The sequence below is a fragment of the Saccopteryx bilineata genome, chromosome 2 (assembly GCF_036850765.1).
Source record: "Saccopteryx bilineata isolate mSacBil1 chromosome 2, mSacBil1_pri_phased_curated, whole genome shotgun sequence".
NCBI classification, from domain to species: Eukaryota; Metazoa; Chordata; class Mammalia; order Chiroptera; family Emballonuridae; genus Saccopteryx; species Saccopteryx bilineata.
In genome coordinates, this window is record NC_089491.1 from 273,614,993 (window position 1) to 273,634,009 (window position 19,017).

At 60.1% G+C, this 19,017-nt stretch overlaps 1 protein-coding gene across 21 annotated transcripts in view; it reads right to left on the minus strand.

Moving 5' to 3' along the window:
• NCOR2 (nuclear receptor corepressor 2) overlaps nucleotides 1–19,017 on the minus strand; it is a 182,754-nt gene that overhangs the window by 61,683 nt on the left and 102,054 nt on the right. For 19 of the 21 annotated variants that reach the window (XM_066260796.1, XM_066260804.1, XM_066260815.1 and 16 more), the window contains 3 exons: nucleotides 6,642–6,775; nucleotides 4,606–4,778; nucleotides 2,643–2,705 (listed from right to left, as the gene is read on the minus strand). In XM_066260796.1, the coding sequence (XP_066116893.1) occupies nucleotides 2,643–2,705; nucleotides 4,606–4,778; nucleotides 6,642–6,775 (370 nt within the window). The remainder of the gene's footprint in view (nucleotides 1–2,642; nucleotides 2,706–4,605; nucleotides 4,779–6,641; nucleotides 6,776–19,017) is intronic. The other 2 variants (XM_066260812.1, XM_066260799.1) reach the window with 1 other exon arrangement.

A 19,017-nucleotide genomic window follows, 5' to 3' on the forward strand; every position in this document is an offset into this window, starting at 1 on the left:
TCCTCTCCTGGGTTTCTGAGGGGCTGGGCCAGAGGCCCCAGAACCTTCTCAGTGTCCTCACTCCACCACCTTGGAGGAGTCACTGCGGCTGCCGGCACCTGCCTACCCCAGCCCCCGCCCGCATGCGCCGCAACACATGGCCATTAACAGCCAGTCCGGGCGGTAATTGTCCAGATTGCTGTAATTCACGGCGGACGTATCGCTGCTGCCGCCGCTGGTCACATTATCACACAGATGTCACCGAGCGGGGCCTCGGTGGGACCAGGCACTGCCTGCTCTCCGTGGGCAAGAAGAAGCCGAGTGAGCTCACCGCCACTGCTGAGGAACCCAACCTTGAGCGGCTGGGGCACACGCTCACTCCACTCCCATCTCTGTGGTGAGTCATCGCCGACTGTCCTCCCGGCCCCCGCATCTGCCCTTCCCAAAGGGAGGAGGAGAGCGCGCGGGCAGCCGCCAACCAGGCTGACTGCCTGTTCCTGGGCAACAGGGAGGGAGGGAGGGAGGGAGGCCGGCTGGGCCGGGGCTGCCGTGACAACAGAGGACACTGCGGGGAGCCAGAGGCCGTGAGAGCTTGGGCCATCAGGCTGGGACTTGCCTGTGAAGCCCTTACGCTCCCACGGGCGGGCAGGTACTGGCACAAATGTCACTGCCAATAGCCAGACCCAAGGGCCTCACGTGTGGTTAAACACCCCACGCATCCTACACGAATGCTCACAGCAGCACTATTCACAATCCCCAAACGGTGGAGACACTCCACGTGTCCATCAACCAGCGGGTGGACGGACAACAGTGTGGTCTGGCCACATGGTAGAATAGTATGCAGCCATGAAAAGGAACAAAGCCTGGACACCTGCTACAACATGGATGAACCCTCAAAAGACAGTGCTCAGTGAGAGGAGCCAGAGGCCAAAGGGCGTGTTTTGTAGGATTCCTGTCATGGAAAGGGCCAGAAAGGCAGGTCCACAGAGACAGAGCCCATCAGCAGGCTCAAGGCTGGCAGGGGTGGGGAGTGGGGTGAGGCACTTGCGATTGGGACAATGAAAATTCGTGCTCAGCTAGGCAGTGGGGACAGTTGCACAGCACTGTGAATGCACTAGGGAGTCCCTGAACTCTACCTAGTGTACATGGTTCCAACAATAAATTCTCTGTGCACTTCACACGGTTTCAATAAAGCCTCTTTGGCACCCAGTGGCACAATCTACGTGAAAAATCAGAGTGGATGCAGAGGACAGAGAACCACGACAACAGTGTGGTCTCTCGGGGGCTGACAGCACCCTGTGCCCTGCCAGCTAGCAGCAAGACCCCCGGCTCCCCCCATCAGCACGCCTGGGAGCAGCTGAACGTCGGGCGTGAGACTGTGGGCAGAGGCAGGTGACTGAGGGTCAAGGGCCCGCCTGGCTGGGGGCCCGGGAGCTGGAGGGAAGGGCCCACGAACACGAATGCCCGGACGGGAGCCATGAGTGGAGCGGCCCCCGCTCAGGGTCTCAGATGCCAGGACCGCTCGGCATGCGATCCCCAGGGTGAAAAGTGTGCACAGAATGGGCGGGCGGCCTGTGTGTGGTCCAGGGCCTCAGCCACCAGCCCTGACCATCCGCATGCTCACCTGCCCCCACGTGCCCGGGCCCTTCACAGAAAGGCCGTTTGTTCCCTTGTCAGTTTGTTCTCTCATGACTCACAACCTGGAGGTCTGGACACGAAGCTGCAGGTCAGCGGCGGGGTCTCGGGAACAGGAGCGGGGAGAGCTGGCTCCCGCCCCTCCACGCATGCACGCATGCGCCCCAGGCTGGGCCGCGCTCGCTGGGCCTCGGCTCCCTGCCCCCCGGCACTGAGACAATCACAGAAACGAGACCCCTCCGCTCCCACAGGGCTGCTGTCAAGGTAACAGAGTGAGGAGGCAAATGGGAGTTCAGAGCCACCCAGCCTCAGCCTTCCGGTCAGCGCTGGTCCAACGGCACCTCGTGGGGCACAGCGGGGAGGGGGCGGGCTGCAGCCTCCCCAGAGACAGGGGCTTCCGCACTGACACAGTCCAACAATGCAGGGGCCCGACCTCCGGCCCTCACGGCCAACAGAGACACCGTTCCCATTTCCCAGACAGGGAAACAAACACCCAGGGACAGGTCACCAAGCCAAGATGCTAAGGACCCAGCTCTGTCTAGCTCATGTGAACCCGCTTGTGGCACCTGAGGGAGAACAGGGGGCGGGCACCACAGCACCCCCAACTCCTATGGGGACGGGCTGACCCTGTGGCCCCACTGCGGTGGCTGCCAGTGGGTCCTGCACCTCCCCCGAGGTGCCCAGGTGCGCGGCCCACTGCTGTCTACAGAGCCAGGCACCGCTGACCCCGCAGGGACCTGTTCACTGACCACATGCACGGCATGAACCGCGTTTCTGAGCTGTGACCTGACTATCTAGGGGGCGCACTGTGGAGTTTGAACATGTGGCCACACAGACCCATGTTCCAGAGGGCAAAACCGAGGCACCAAGGGCAAGTGACCAACCAGAGAACATCCCAGAAGCAAAGCCTGCTCCTCCCACCCCGCCCCCTGTTCATGGCTCAGTGAGTCAGCGTCCTCCCCACCACCGCACGACCTCCGGGGCCGGATGTGCGTGGAGGGCGGTGAAGGCCCCTGGGCACCCCTTACCTTTCTTGGCCGTCTCCATCTCTTCCTCGGTCCAACGGGAGCTCTCGTTCATCTCCATGGAGGCTGAAAAGGAAGGCACATTGGCAGCAGCACAGAGGGGCGTCCTCTCTGCCTCTGGCTACGTGGGCACTGCGCCCAGCTGTCCTCGCACCCAGCCCAGCCTCCACACGACCAGTGGGAACGGCAGCGTGCAACCACCCCCTTTTACAGACGGGGAGACTGAGGCAGTCGAGGGCGTCATCACGTACTTGGTTGGGAAGGGGGCTGGCCACCTGGGAACATGGGGACTGCATGAGGGTGGTGGGGGGGGCAGGGTGGAGACAGGGGGCTCAGCTGAGCATGGACTCACTCGGGGGCTGGGCGGTTCTCTGCCAGGGGGCTGTCCTGGGCACTGCAGGATGTTACTAGTGTCCCTAGCCTCTTCCCATTAGATAGATGTCAGAGGTCCCCACTCCAAATGTCATAGTCAAAAATGTTTGCAGACATGACCAATTGTCCTCTGGGGGTGAGACGGCCTGAAAATTCTGCTCTACTGGGTGACTGCCACCCCCACCCCCCAAACTGTCTGTTGCAAGGACGAGGTTTCCCATGTTCCCCAGGAGGACACGGCTGGCCCTGGTGGCCACGTCTCTGTGGTGGCACTGAGTTTGAGCTTCTCCTCTGAGTCCCCTGGCACATGAGTCTGGGCCCTCCTCCCCTGCAAGTTGCTTAAGACCCCGTGCAAAGGGTGAACACGGGGGACGTCGGCCTCATGAACTCAGCACCGGGAACACTGCCAGACACACAACTGATAAGACTGTCCGACCAGGAGGGAAACCCCGGCAGGAGGGGAGTCTGAAGCAGCAGCTCACAAAAGAGAATGCCCCACCCACGCGGGACGCCTCCCCATGCCCTGCGCCCATGGCCGACACCCCCCTTTCTTCCCACAGGACCCCTAGGGGGAGGTGGTGACATCTGAGGCTGGGGCAGGCGTGCTGACACAGCCTAGTCTATTTCCCAACCCACAGTCCGGCCTCAACAGCAGCCTGGGGCGTAGCAGAACTTCCCCAGAGGTCAGGCACTTTCTGAATCCTCAACTCCTGCCTTGGGTCTCTAGGCACGCTACCCCCAAGGGGCAGCTGGCAAAAGCCAGAAGGAGCTGTGTGAGGTTCATGACTGACAGCCTGGGCTGGGTCTGAACCCCGACAAACTCCGTGCCCTTACAGAAGCAATATCCCTTCTCTATGCCTCAAAAAGCCCATCTCTGAAATGGGTACAAGTGACTTCCCATGGGAAGAGGAGACAGGTGCCTAGAACAGACCCTGGGTGTGGGGGAGGGAGTGTCCCTGACAAACGAGACACCACCTCCCTCAAATCCCACCCTGGAAAGACATCCTGGTGGCTGAGACCTCAGTCCGAGCACTTGGGGCCAGGGGTGGGGGCCACAGAGGCAGGAGGGTGCCCCCCCAAAGAGCCAAAGTGGCACAGACCACAGACACACGTGAGATGCCCCCCTGTGGCTGAACTTGGGAACTGCCACTCCACCTGGCAGCTCACAGCAGGGAAGGTATGGTGAACCCAGGCGTCCACCAGGTACAGTTAGCACTCCGTCCAGTCCTTCTGAAAAGGGGGCGGTGGCTACTCAGATCCAGCAGCTGCTACCTGGTGGAAATGCGGGCCAAGTGCGGCCAGGCCTTCTGATTTAACAACAAAACCAAGACTGGTGATCAGGATTTTTTAAGGGAAGTCTCAGCTCTGGAATCAGCATGGCTGACAGCCACTGATCACCTTCCAGGCCCGGAGGCTATTGTAGGCTCTTCTCACACAGTCCCTGAAACGCTCACCTGGCGGTCACAGACGACCACGGTGCACAGAGAGGTTAAGGCACTTGCACCAGGTCACACAGCAGGCTCAGTTTAGAACTGAGATGCGGCACCTGCCCCTACCATGTCCCCGGTGGGCCCTTCCCCGGCCCTCAACTCACCCAGCTCGGCGCTCTGCTGTGGGGTGACGGCCTCCTCGCTGTTGGCCTCATTAGCCATTGAGCGGGTGATGCGCCCCTTACGTCGGCCTTGGCTGTTGGCGGTTTTGCGGCCTTTGGAGGCCACTGCCTCCTTCTCATCGTTGTCCTCTCCGGAGGTATCGTCTGTCTTCTCCCTGAGGGCCAGACAGGGAGAGAGGGACGGCTTCACCGGAGGGCAGCCACAAGAAGCCTGAGTCCCCTCCCCTCCGCCGCGGAGCACCGGCAGGCGGCTTACTCACTGGGAGAGGGGGGTGGACGGCGGGCAGCTGTCTGCGCCGCCACCGCCGTGTTTGTCAAAAGGGAGGCGTGAGCCACAGTTCTCAACTGCTCTCTGCGCTGCAAAAGGGGGACCCGGGCTGCTAGTTAGCGAGAGGGCGGCTTCATTCATGCAGTGGAAGCGGGGGCTGGTTGCTAGGTGCAAGGCCATTTTATGCACCGACAGAGGCGCTCTCCACAGTCTGCACCGGGGTGGGGATGGGGGGTGCAAAGCCGCGTGACCCCCCCCCCCAGAGGAGGCGCTCCCAGTGGGGGCTCTGTGAACGGTACTGCAGGCTGGGGAGCCCTGCGGAAGGAGCAGGGGGAGAAAGGCCCCCTGCGGGGCCTCACACAGGCCAAGCAGGGTGTGTGGGGCCCGCGCGCTCCCTGCTCCCTCCATGCCCAGAGCGGGACATTTCTCAGAAGACGCCTGGGGAGGGTTCTCTGTGGGGCCGCTCAGATCTATCACCTCCACCTCCCATTCATCTTCCCGAAGGCCCTCCCTGGGAGTCGGGGAAATGGGGAACAAGCCAGATGTTCCCCAAAACCACATTCCTCAGCCCAGTTCAAGCTCCTGGTGCTGAGTCGTGCCTGTCCCCCCACCCCAGGCGTGACTCTCCAGCCCTGGCAGCCGCAGGAGGCGGCGAGGGCCCCTGGCAAGGCTGCGCTTTGATCTGCAGGAACTCACACTGACAGCAATCTTTCTGGAGGTGAGGGCTGCCAGCTGCCTGCATACCTAGCCCTTCCCCAGCTCCTCTGATCCCCCGCCCGCCCGCGCCTCCTGGTCCCCTCCCGGCGTCTCAGGAGACTCGTCTGAGGGGAGGGGGAGATGAGGGAGCAGAGTTCCAAAGTCATTGCCCGGATTTATTAGCTCAGGAGTGGAGCTCAAATGAGCTATCAGTCTGCAAGGTCTCCAGAGGATTTGAGAAAGAAAGGGCAGGTGGAGAGGGAGGAGGGAGAAGAGCAGGAGAAGGGAAGGGGAGGGAGAGAGGAAAGAGGGAGGGTAGAGGGGGGAGAGGAGAGAGAGGAAGGAGGAAGGAGAGAAGAGAGAGAGAGGAGGAAGGAGAGGAAGGAGAGAAACAGGAGAGGAAGGGGGAAGAGGGGGTAGAGGAAGGAGGAGGGAGAAGAGCAGGGGAGGAGGGAGAGGAGAGGAGAGGGGGAGGGGGAGGAGGGAGAGGAGAAGGGAGAGGAGAGAAGATGGGGAGGAGGGAGAGGAGAAGGGAAAGGAGAGAAGATGGGGAGGAGGGAGAGGAGAGGAGAGGAGGGGGGAGGGGGAGGAGAAGGGACAGGAGGAAAAGGGAGAGGAGGAGGAAGGAGAGGAGCAGGAGAGGAGAGAAGGGAGGAGGGAGAGGAGCAGGGGAGGAGGGAGAGGAGCAGGAGGGAAAGGAGCAGGGAGGAGGGAGAGGAGGGAGAGGAGCAGGGGAGGAGGGAGAGGAGCAGGAGGGAAAGGAGCAGGGAGGAGGGAGAGGAGAGGAGAAGGAGTGAGAGGAACAGGGGAGGAGGAAAAGGAGCAGCAGAGGAGGGGAGGAGGGGGGAAGATGGAGGGGAAGGAGGGAGAGGAGCAGGAGGAAGGAGAGGAAATGGGGCTCTCAGGGACAGAGCAGAAAACACCCCTCTTCTTGGAGGAGATGGGCACTTTGTGGACATCAGACAACCATGCACTCACACAGCTGCACAAGGTCGCCCATGGCCATAAGCCTGGGCCCAGGATGGCCCTGCCCCCTCGGGCCCTGCTGCCTTACTTGATCAGCTCCTCCTTGTCGTTCTCCACATCAGGTCTCTCCTCCTCCTTCTCAGCCTCCTTCTCCTTCTCCTCCTTCTCCTCCTGGTTGCTCCGGGGCATCTGCTGCTGCTGCTGTTGCTGCTGCTGCTGCTGCTGCCAGGCCCACAGAGGAAGAGGGGAGAGAAAAGAGGGACGCAGGTGAGTGCCCACCTGGGCGGGGAGGGCTGGTCAGGAGGGTAGTCCACCAGGCGAGGCCAGGGGCCGCGGGTGCTATGGAATGCGGGGTCGCAGAACCTAACCTGCAGGGTCTGGGGAGCTGGGAGTCACGGGCTGAGATGTAGCCTGATGCCCCCCCCCATGTGGTGGTGGCTTTGTGGTCTAAGAGGGGGTCTTCACTACTGTGTGCCGATTCTCCCCCCTTGAGAGCAGGGGTGTTCGGTGTGCCCACACCCTGGCCCAGAGACAGGAGGCTGGGACAGGAGAACCCCCCCCAGAGTGTACAGCTAGCAGGGGCGTGTACATGGAGCAGAAGCCGTGGGTGCTGGTCAGCCTCAGGCAAGAGCAGAGTGAGCACTGGGGAACCAAGACACACCCCCGGCCCTCAGCCCTGCCCATCCCTGACAAAGCCAGGCCATCTCTGTGAGCCTCAGTCCAGCGCTCGCTGCCCATAGAGAGTGTCCGCAGCTGTGACGAGGCCCACTCTGCTGCCTCGGGGGCCCCGACGGGGAGGAGGATTCCCCCATTTACAGGGAGATCGATGATTCCCCTGGCCAAGTCAGCCTCCTCCGAGGACCTCTTTCTCCTCCTCCCATGTGGGCACGGCAGGTGAGGCGGACACCAGCCAGCCCTCCCCTCCCAACCGCACGGAGCCGCTGACCCGACCCTGACAAGACAGGGGAGGAAGTGGGAGCAGCCAGCTCCTTCCGGCACCGCTGCCCGACTTCCTTTCTGTCCTGCCCGATTTCTGTTAAAGCACACGAATTCCCTTGGCCACCCCAAAGCCCTGCCAGTGGGCAGCTGCCAAACCCGACCATCTTTCCATCCTACTGAGCCAAATGAAATGGAAATGAACCCACTGAAAAGCTATTCAGTGTGTACGAGGGGGCACGGTCATGCCAATTTTCAAACCAAAGGGAAAAAAACCCAAGCAAATGCAGAAGGTGGGAGGGGGGCTCCCTGCCCCCCCCCCCCCGTGTCTTTCCTCTGCACCAGAAACACGCGCCTGCCAATGCACAAAGCTACCTCGGCCTGTGGTCCCAGCCCAGACCCTCTGTAGCTTTCGTTTAGGGTGTGGCTGAACACGGGGCCGACCACAGGCATTCTGTGGACACCGGGTTCAGAGCGAGGCTCTGCAGAACCACGGCTCTCAGAGGCCACAGCAGCGTCCAGCTGAAACCTCCTGGCCAGGGTCTGCCCCCTCTTCTGTAAACAGTCGGCCTTCAAACAGCCTTCCCGCCCCCGCGCCACGTCGCCGCCAATTCCTGACAGGTAGCCACAGTGTCTCTCCCTGAACCAGCCTGTCCGCCCTACCACCGACACCTGTCAAACCCCGAGGCATAACGTTTCAACAGCCCGGGAGCCACGACGATGACAAAGGCCCGCCTGGAACAGGCCCAGACGCTGGGAGCCAGGCAACGAGACTTCCCATTTGTTCCAACATCACGTGCCCTCTCCACAGGTATGTGAGGACCGAGGCAAATGTCAGGGACCAGGAACCAGGACCAAGGGTGGGGGCGACGGCTCAGCTGACGGAGGGTGGGTCTGTGGCCACGTGGGCCACGCTGGCCAGCTTTGGGCACACCTCGGACTCCAACGCCCAGGCCTGAGGACATGGGCAGCAGAGGGCTTTCCAGCCACAGGGAGCATGGTGTTTCCCGAGACCGCTCTCGGCTGTGTCTGTGCTGAGAACCCCCAACCAGCCACAGCGTCACACCCGAGCGTTTCCTGGTGTTCCCCTCGGTGGCCACTCTCCTAGAGCACATGTCACCATCCCCTGGGTCTAAGCTGGCGGGGGTTCCAGAACCGTTGAGATCTCACCCCTCCCCGCACGGCCAGCAGACGCGGCCCCCGCCGAGGCCCTGGCAGCAGCTGGCCCCAGCCTCCTAGCCCTACACTAAGGCATCCTGGCGGCAGGGGCGGAGCCCAGGGGCACGGCGCTCAGTGCCCCCCTCCCTGCTGCAACCCTCCTCCGAGTCCTCAAACAGCCCCAGGGAGGAAGGTGCTAGCACTTCCCGAGTGCTTAGCACACACCTCCCCCGGACCAACCGGTCTGAAGTCCTGAGGATGAGGACGAAGATGAGGAACGCAATGGTACCTTACCGTACGGGCGATCTGCCCCACGGCACATCGTGGAGCCCCTCATAAACGCGATCCTGAAAATGCCCTCAGCCCTCAGCCAAGCTCGGCCTGGTAGGGCTCTGCTTCCAGACCACAGGCTCAACCGCGCGAATCACAGAGCTGAATGGGTCTGGCCTGGCGGGAAATTCAGAGCCTCAGTTCTCAAGGCACAGGGGTGGGACAGGGGCTTGGGTGGGGGGGGGTCACTCACACTCACACACTCACACACACTCACACACACACCCCATCTGGGAGCTCCGGGAAGTCCTCGGAGGCCCCACCCACACCAATCACAGCTGAGTCTTGGGTGAGACCCAGGTATGGGTGGCTTTAAACTCCCAGGTGGTTCCTATGGGCAGGCAGCCTGGTGTGAGAACCTGCTCTGTGTTTCAGAGCAGGAGCTGGGAGGTGCTGTCAGTGAGGGCTCCTGCTGGTAAACATTTTGGGACTATTGTTTCTCCCGCCCACTACAACCTCAACTCTGCCCTTAACTGGAGACAACCAAACTGTAAACAGATGGGCGTGGTTGTGGGCCGATCACACTATTGACAGAAACAGGCCCCAGGGCAGTCATTTGATCCCCCCACCCCCACCAGCCTCATTCAGACTGGACCCACCTGATGATGCTGAAACAAGGCAGATCTGATTGGGGGGGGAAGGGAAGTCTGGGGCAGGGGCGGGCCTAAGACTCTGACTGGACAGACAGGACCCTGGGCAGGGTGGTGCAGGGTTCCCCAGTCACAGAACACACCCCGGCCCCTGGCCCCTTGCCTCTGACGCAGGTGATGCCGTGGACCCAGGAGAAGAACCGGAAGCCAAACAAACCCCAGCATCTCCAATGATTCCACGGCTCATGATGGGAAGGGGAGGTAGTGGGTGGTCCTGCTTTGCGTTTCAGATGCATCGCTGGTCAGGCTGACGATGGGCTTCGTGCCCAGTGCTTGGTTGAGAACATCCCCTCCAAACCACAGTGCCGCTCTGAGGAAAACCTGACCAGATCGGTGGTTAGCCAGAGACAGCGGCTCAGGTCCCCCCAAGGGACCCTGCTTCCAGAGCACTGAGTGCTAGACAGGCAAACCAAACACAGCCTGTGCTGTGCTAAGGACCCAGACACAGCGAGTGGCTGAGCATCTCCAACGTTTGAGCACCACCAATGTTTGAAGAGGCTGTCTTCTCCTCATGTCACACCTGTTAGGTTCCTCCCAACAACCCTCATGTGATCCGTGTGTTATAGAATACAAAGACACAGAGAGGCTAAGCAACTCGCCCAAGGTCACACAGCATTTCCCAGCAAGATGCTACAGGCTAAGGAACCTCAGACTCCTCACCTCCAGTGAAGCCCTACTGTGCCATCCACCTTGTTCATTCCCTCCACAAGCATGCTCCAAGCCCCCAGGGGGGAACACCAAGCCCCAGAAAATGAGGTCCCCGACTGTACACAGCTAGCACGTCCGCTAAGGAAGACAAGAAATGACAAAGGGACAAGAGGCCACAGTGATGAGTAAACAGTGGCGCCCTTCACCCTGCCCCACGGGACATGGGGAGGGGCCTCAGAGGTAAGTCTCCCAGGTCTCTGGTAGAGAAGGCTGAGGGGATAGTTCAAGGAAGGGACCTTGCACGGGCAAGACAAGCTGACGTGAAAATGCCCACTGTCCTCACTGAATGACACACTGGAGGACTTGGCTGCCGCTGAGGCCCATGCTTGCAAAGAGGTGATGTCCTGATGACTGCGGGCGGCCACTGCAGGCTTTCTCAGACGTTGGAGGGGTGGGCAGGGATGATGAGACCCCACCCCATGTCCTAGTTAAGGGATGGAGGGATGGCAGTCGGTTCCAGGAATGAGAGGAGAGCCCAGTGAGAGGTAGAGTCAACAATCCAGGTTCGGGCGGTGGGAATGAATTCTCAGAAAACAGGTCTTCAGGAGTGGGTTATGAGAACCGCTTGAAACCCAGCAACACTGACTGCGTGCCATCTCATTCACTCACTCATTCATTCAACAAACACTTTACTGAGCATGTACTATGTACCAAGTACCTCCAGCAAGCAAATACAAAGAGGGGTCTGCCCTCATGACACCCTCATCTCTTGGCAGCGGAGGAGGGGATTCCAGGAGCCCGAGGGTGGTGGGAGGTGTGGGGACAGGGGTCAGACCAAAGGCACAAGCAAGTTTTCTGTTGCTGGCAGCCCCTCCCTCACTAATCCAGTCCACCTGGGAAAACACAGATGGGGATGCCGCCTGAGTCCATAAGGGGCGTCTCTTTAAAAGACGCAGAGGTGTGCCAGCGCAGGCTCGTGGCAGCTCAGGGGACCAGATGTCAAAAACTGCTTGCAGGCCAGTTGTTACACTGCCGTTTATTAAACACTGAAATACCTAACCTTCCTTACAGTGAAAGAAATTATGATAAAAACAAAGGTAATAAGTACTAGAAACACATCACTTCCCAGTAATCTGACTACATCTGGCTGTTATCTACGCTCGTGAGGTGATTTACATCAGCTGTATCCGTGGGGTGGAAGCAGGATCAATAATGGGCTAAAGCTAGTCCCTTCCCAATCGCACAGTGACCTCAACAGTGGGAGCCTGGATTGGCGAGTGGGGCTATCTACACCAGGACAACAGGCACGGGCCTCAGATCAGGGCTTTGCCCCCAGAAGCTGGCTGCCAAACACTCATCCTCCATATGCAACGTGCCAACAGAACCTGATCAACGTTTCACACACCCGCGTAACATCTGTTCTGTCTGCAAGAAGACGCAGTTTGTGGCAGCCAAAGCTCTGTTTTAAATCATCAATCACATCTTGTCCTGCCACCTAGGGGTAAAATCGAAGGTCCACGCCACAGAGCCAGGCCATCTAGGCCCTGCCCACCTCACCTATGTCTCTTCAGGCCACATCCTCACCTCCTGGAGAATGCCACACCGTGCCTGCCTCAGGGCCTTTGCACTTGCTGTGCCCTCTTGCCTGGGCTGAGCCTCTGCCTCCAACTCTGCCTGGCCAAGTCCTTCTTATCCTCTCTCAGGTCTGAGCCCACATGAACCCTCCTCAGGGCCTCAGCTGCCCCCTGGCCCCACCAGAAACAACCATGCTAACCTACCGTATGTTCTTCATCTCCCCTATGGGTGTCAGCTTGGGGGGGCTTGTTTGTCTCGCTCACTGTGGAGTCACCTAGAACGGTGACATTGTGAAGTGACAACAGAACGCACTCCCCCCTCCCCTGGGCCCAGCACGCTCCACTGACTGCCGGGCCGGCCCAGGCCCACACAAGCACTGTTCTCGGGTGACTACTTCCCGACTCCCAGCAGCCCGGCCCGGGACACCCGAATGCGGTCTGCCAGCCCCACCTCTCACCAACTGATTTAGGCTTATGTCTTCTGGGAGAAACTCACATGGTCCTCGTCCTTCTGTCCCTTTGATGTGGTATCCTCTGCCACCATGCTGTGGCTCGTGAGGAGGCCGTGTTTGATTTCTCCCAAAACAACAGCCTCGCTTGATTGGTCCCTGGGGTCCGGCCTCTCCTGCCCCCCTCCCGGGGGCCCACCCGCCGGCTGCCTTACAGAGAACAGTATCTCCCCTGGGATGTATCTGGAGGACGAGGGGCCTGAAGGAGCCTCCCCTCCGTCTGTTCCCACTTAGCACAGAACAGGGCGGAGAACCAGAGACATCTGCTCACCGAGCCCTAAATCCAGACACAACCCCTCCCAGCCCAGCCCCCTGTCCCTCACTGGGCGGAAGCGGCTGCCTCCTGCAGGCCTGGGCCGCCAGGGAAGCTGGGGGGACCGACCCCCCACTGGGACCCTCATCCCTGCCCGGGTGGCAAGACACAAGAAGCTCACACACTCACCCAGGAGAAGCACAGCCCAGCCTGGAGGCAATCTGGCCCTGTCTGGCCTGCCACATGTCCCCAGCAGACTTCACAGGGCCAGCCGTCCAGGGGGAGGGGCAGCCAGGCCCTGGGAACCAGCACAGACTACCTGCCCTGAGGCGGCCCCCTCCCCCACGGCCCGCGCTTGGCAGGTCCTGCTGCCCTGGAACGCCTTCCAGATTGAGGACCACGCTGCCCAAGCCTCTGGAGTGCCACTGCACCCGGAACCACAAGATCACCTGTCCCTCAGCAGGGCGCTGGGAGGGAGAGGCGGCTGGGGGAGGGGTGGGGTGGGATCAGAGAGGGGAGGGAAGGTGAATGTGGGAGACCCAGGCTCTCAGACTTGGGAGAGACCAAGGAGGAGAGGGTGTGTGCATTTGAGAGACAGAGAAGGGGGAGAGAGACAGAGATGTGGGAGAGAGACAGAGACGGGAGAGGCAGAGACGGGAGAGGCAGACAGAAATGGGGGAGAGACAAAGACTAGGGGAGAGACAGAGATGGGGAGACAGACAGAGACGGGGAGACAGAGACAGGGGAGACAGAGATGGGGAGAGAGACAGAGACAGGGAGACAGAGAAGGGGGAGAGCGACAAAGAAGGGGGAGAGAGACAGAGATAGGGGAGAGAGACAGAGCTGGGGGAGACAGAGAAGGGGAGAGAGACAGATAGGGGAGAGAGACAGAGCTGGGGGAGGCAGAGAAGGGGGAGAGAGACAGAGCTGCGGGAGACAGAGAAGGGGGAGAGAGACAGAGACGGGGAGAGAGACAGAGCTGCGGGAGACAGAGAAGGGGGAGAGAGACAGAGACGGGGAGAGAGACAGAGCTGGGGAGACAGAGAAGGGGGAGAGAGACAGAGATGGGGAGAGAGACAGAGATGGGGGAGACAGACAAAAGCAGAGAAACAGGAAACAGAGAAGTCAACCCAGAAACGAGCAGGACAGTTGGGATGAGGAGCCTGCCCCCCAGCAGAGGAGAGACTGCTCGGGCATCAGGACAGGAAGAGCAGCTGGCTGAGGGCGTGCAGGCCGGGAGCGGGAGGGAGGAAGCGGTCCCCTCCCTGGACTTCCTTGAGCAGGCCTGGGAGGGGCAGGCCCGAGGCTTGCGCGCCCAGGAGGGATTTTCCTGTCCCCTGCCCATCTCTGCAGGAAGGAGAAGACCACAGACCACGTAGTCACGAGGAGACCCAGGCAAACCTGCTGCCCTCTCCCCTCCACGCCCAACCCCACGAGCCTGGCGGCAGCTCACCATGGCAGACACACTTCATGGACCCCCATCACCGGGAGGCCACGGCGGCCACCGCATGGTCACTACAGCCTCCGGGACAGGCCCTACTGCCCAGCTAGCATCAGCCTCACCCTTGACTCCCTGTCGGTTTGCAGAATTAGGCCAACTACTGACCGCAGCATTCCTGGGCTCCAGTTTTGCCGTCAGTCGGGAGAGCTCGGCCCCGTCGTCCATGAATCATGAACTATAAAACCACTGTGCCATCACTTGGTGCTCGGGGCTGGCCCGGCTCGGCCAGTGATTCACCTCGGGGAGAAGACGCTCGGACCTCGGCCCAGCCACCCGGGGGGCGGAACCTCGAGATGCACAGGCCAGCAGACAGGGGCTCAGCCAGCCCTCCCCGCCAAGGTTCAGGCATGCGGGCGCTGGCGGGGGTGGGCGTGAAGGGGCCACCCCTCCAAAGTGTCCGGAAGGGCCCAAGTCTCCCTCCGTCAGAATACAAAGAAGCTTCCAGAGAGTGGATGGCACCCTCCATTAAACAAGAAAGCCATCCTGGCTGTCCCAGCGTACTCCCCCTACCTCCAGCTGGCCACAAGGCCGGGCAGCAGCGCTGTGGACGGCGGGGGGGGGGGGGGGGGGGGGGGGGCAGCGCAGGTCTGGGGCAGGGTCTGAGCCCAGACACACCTGATGGCCAATGCTCTTGATCAGGGAGTTGTACCTTCCACGGCTATAACTATCCACGTTTCCCAAACACAGCCCTCAGATGATGGACAGACGGCCTGGTGCAGGGCATGAGGCAAAGTGTGGCAGGGTAGTGTCAACTGATTAGCTTGTGGGGACCAGGGCTGCACACTCTGTGGTGAAGCGCTCTGGCAGGTCCTGGGAACTGCGGCGTGTAGTTTGCAAATATACAAACAGGTAGGATTCGTTCCCCAGGACACACACCAGCCAGGTTAGGTTGCCTTCCAAAAAGGGGCTCTCTGCTGCACAAGCCACTGCAGGTGTCCTCATGGCCCGTGGCTGCAGGCCCAAACCCTCTCGGCCCACCTAGGAAACCTGGAAAGGCCACTCTGGCTCCAGAGCACCCCCGATGGTTGGTCAGGGCTGCCAACGAGCCTGAGCTGTGCCTCAGTTTCCCCTTCTGCCACCTGCTCTCTTCCTTTATCCTGGAAGCGTCCCTGGGCCCTCCCCAATAAGTCTCTCGTGGACTGGGGGGTTCTAGGAGTATTTCTGGACCACCTCATCAGCATGGCCAGGGAACGTGTTAGAAGTACAGACTCATAATTAAAAAAAAAAAAAAAAGATAAAAAATGAAACAAAAAAGAAACGCAAGCTCCCAGGCCCCATTCGGAGGGACTGTCAGCCCTCCCAGGGAAACAGCAAGCGCTCCCCGGGGCGCCAGTGCCACGTCGCAGGGTCTGTGACTCAGTCTCACTGCTTCGTGATCTCAGGAGGGCACGGCTGGAGGAGGCTACTCTGACCACATGGGCACGGCCGCTGGTGTTGGGAGGAGGCAGAAGGCCTCCGTCTGGGGAGAACGTCCCGCTGTCCGCACCATGGTTTCCCCTTCTCAGACCTGGCATTCGAGCCCGGAACCCGAGCGGGGCCCCCTTGTCACCCCCTGTAGCAATGCTGAGGCAAGAATGCCGAGTGGGGAGTGCGCACTGCAAGTCACCGGGGCACTCCCGTCTTTGGACCCTGGCCTTGAGCTAGCCAGCTTGGGCAAGGCACCTCCTACGAGGTGGGGGTCGACCAGCCCAAAGAAGGGCTGCTGTGGCCACTCGCCGGCATGGCAAAGGTCCTACCTCGAGTCTACCTCGGCATCTCTCACTCGGGGCAGCCTGTGAGGTGCTGGCCAGAGGGCTTGGCGGCTGCGCCCTCTCTACCTTCCCAGAGGGTCGGGTCTGCAGCGGCCCTGGAGGCAGAGCTCTATGACCCTGGTGCGTGGTGGGCGCTTGACCAACACTCTCCAGATGTCCACACAACACTGTGTACCCAATGCCCCTGGGGAGGACGGGACTGACACTGGGGAAATAAGGTGAGAGGGCCTATCCCAGGGGCATCTGTGGAGCCAACGAGTTCAGCCACCACTCGTGGCCATTCTTAGCAATGACACGGCTCTGCGCCACGGAACAACCCTGGGACCACGAAAAGGGACCATATCCTCTGCAGCCCTGGCCCCTCGGGAGAGGAGAATTCTAGGGGTACTGAGAGAGACTGCAGGGGAGACAGAGGGGGCCAGGCAGAGACAGACCACAGTGGAAGTAGGCCTCCGCATCTGAGACATACACGGTACGAGGAATAGGGTGTGGGGCTCTCCAGAGACAGAGAAGACTTTCCAGCTGCCAGTTCCACAGGAGCTAGGGGCCCACAGGGGCCGAGCAGAGGGGGATTCCCAGCCAGTGGAGACGGCAGACCCAGCCGGAGCCGCCCAATGCAGGAAGCCCCATCGCCGCCTGGACCCCACGGTGCTTCGGTGGACCGCTCCACAGACCTCCAAGGTCAGTGCCTGTTTCCAAGACCCTGGCTGCCAGCTGACCACCAAGCACCCCGGGGCTCCTCAGTGAGCCCTTCACCTTTCTGTGCCCGTTTCCTTGGCTGTCAGTGGGAACAACACACAGCCTCGCCTGTGAAGCTGCTCCCACGTACCACCCATCGAGCCCTCAGTGCAGCCTGGCGCTCGTCAGGGCTGACGGAACACCAACAGGGTGGCTGTTTTCACCTCTTCCTCCTCACCATGGTGTCAGCGGCATCTCTGTCCCCGGCACCGCGCAGGGCCAGGCGTCCCAGGAATTCTGATGGGGCTCTGACGTCCCTCCGGATCCCCAGTGCCCCCCTCCAAGAGGGGTCTGGCGAATACTGGCTGTGACAACCTTTATAAGTCTGCTTCTAAAAGCAGGGGCCCCAGGCAGGTGGGGTGAGCCTGGCAAACTCCCCTCTGGAAACAGATACCCTGCAGATGGCTCAGCCCCCGCCCACCTGAGGAGACGTGCGGGCAGGAAGGGGCCACCTGCTGGCCACGGGTCCCCTGTTCCTGCTGGGAATGAGCCACTTATCCATCTTCCCAGGGTTGCCTAGGGCAACAAGGGGGCCTTCTCTGGGGCCAGAGGAAAAGGGGTGTGTTTACCCAGAAGACCCATGGACAAGTGACCCAAGGTGAGGACCCATGGATACTGTGACCAGGATACTCACCTGATCCCACTGTCCTGAGGGGACAGGCGTGCTGAGTGTGGGTCAAAAACTAGAACAGACAGCAGAGCTGTCCCAGACACCTCCTAGGCTTCAGGTGGCAGGTGACCGCCCACTGCCCCCAGAGTACCTGGCTCCACAAGTGTGGGGTCTCTGCCTGCCCACCTCTGCCGGCTTACAGCGCCAGCCCACTGAGACCACCGCTGCCTACGTCCACCGGCTGCCCACCACAGGAGCCCATGCACATCTAGTCCTAAATTAATGTGGGGACCGTGGGCCGTGGGCCATGTCTGCCATTTGTCGCTGTCATGGGGCAGAGAGAAGAATTATAGCCCCAAAGTCAACACTCAGGTTGACCCATTCTGGTGGGCAGAGTGAGTGAGGGAAGTGTGTTGGCCTGCGAGTCCTTCCAGGATTTATCAGGTGCTGCCTCTGGCAGGACCTGGGCCACACCTGCGCCTCTGTCGCAGCCCTGGTGGGCAGAGCCCGAAAGACACATCCTGTCTCCCAAGGAGACACGGCCCCCTGCCCTGCTTTCCTGTCTTCCGTCAGAGGCAGAGCATGGGGGTCTCCTTTCTCCATCCGGGGCACCCCAGCCTGAGACACTAACTTGAGCAGACAGTCAAACCTCATCAGAGAAACCCCGTGAACCTCAGCATCGCAGGTGCCATGGTTAACCCAGGGCAACTCACACACAACAGGGAGACAAAAGTCTCTCCTTGGCTATAAAGCACGCCAGTATTCCCCAGTGCCCTAGCCTGGCCTGGCCACTATCCCAAACCACATCAACCCTTCTTTTCCTCTTTCCCAAGTCCCGCCACAATCTAACACAGAGGTCTCATTCTGGGAGCTGAGGACAGAGCGCAAAAGCATATTTGAGTTCTTTGGCCTCTACTGTGCTTTACTATTGTTCTTCATGTGACCTAAGAGTTTTTTTAAAATGAGGCAATTTCACATAAAAACCGATTTTCAGGTCATCATCATCAAAAAAAAGAAGATACAGGAGCACTTGGCCAAGAGTCAGATGGGGCCGATATGTGGCACAAGCACTCTATAGTTAGCCACAAGCCTCACCACTCCCTGTTGCCTCCCACAGACACTGAAGTCAAGTGTGAGCTGTCATTTATCATCAGGTTTGCACTTGTATTTTCCACCAAGTAGAGAAACAACTCTCTTTAGTTGTTAAACGTGAGCAAAAGAAAGGGGCCCCTTGACTTCTTCACTCATTCATTTATAAACCTCAAAAGGTATTGGAGACCCCTGTTCCAAAGACTCTGCCTAACTGTACCTGCTGTTCCCTCTGCCCAGAACATCCTCACTCCCGTCCTGTCCAGCCAGCATCTAACAGCAGTGCCCAACGTCCACTTGCAAGGGTCAGCCGAAACCCCTCCAACCACAGTTCAGGTGCTCCTGAGTCCTGCCTCCTGCCGCGGGGTCCTCCGGGTGCGACCCCGTGGGGCTGATTCACAAACAGGAGGCTAATTCTCAAACAGCTGGGAAGCAAAACAAACCTGTCCGCTTCCCACTTCTACCAAACACGGAGCACTCATGATCCCACTCAAAGGGTTCGCCACTGACCCCGCCCCCAATCATCTTTTAACCACTGTTTACTGAACTTTTTTTTTTAAAACCAACTCCTTTTTCTTTTAACCAAGAGGTCCACAGGCTTCTTCTGTCAAGAATCAGGTAGTCAATTTCTGAGGCTTTCCTGCTTTTGTTACCGTGACTCAGCTGTTGTTAAGAAGAAAGCCACCCAGGCGGTATGTAAATGAACGGGCGTGGCCG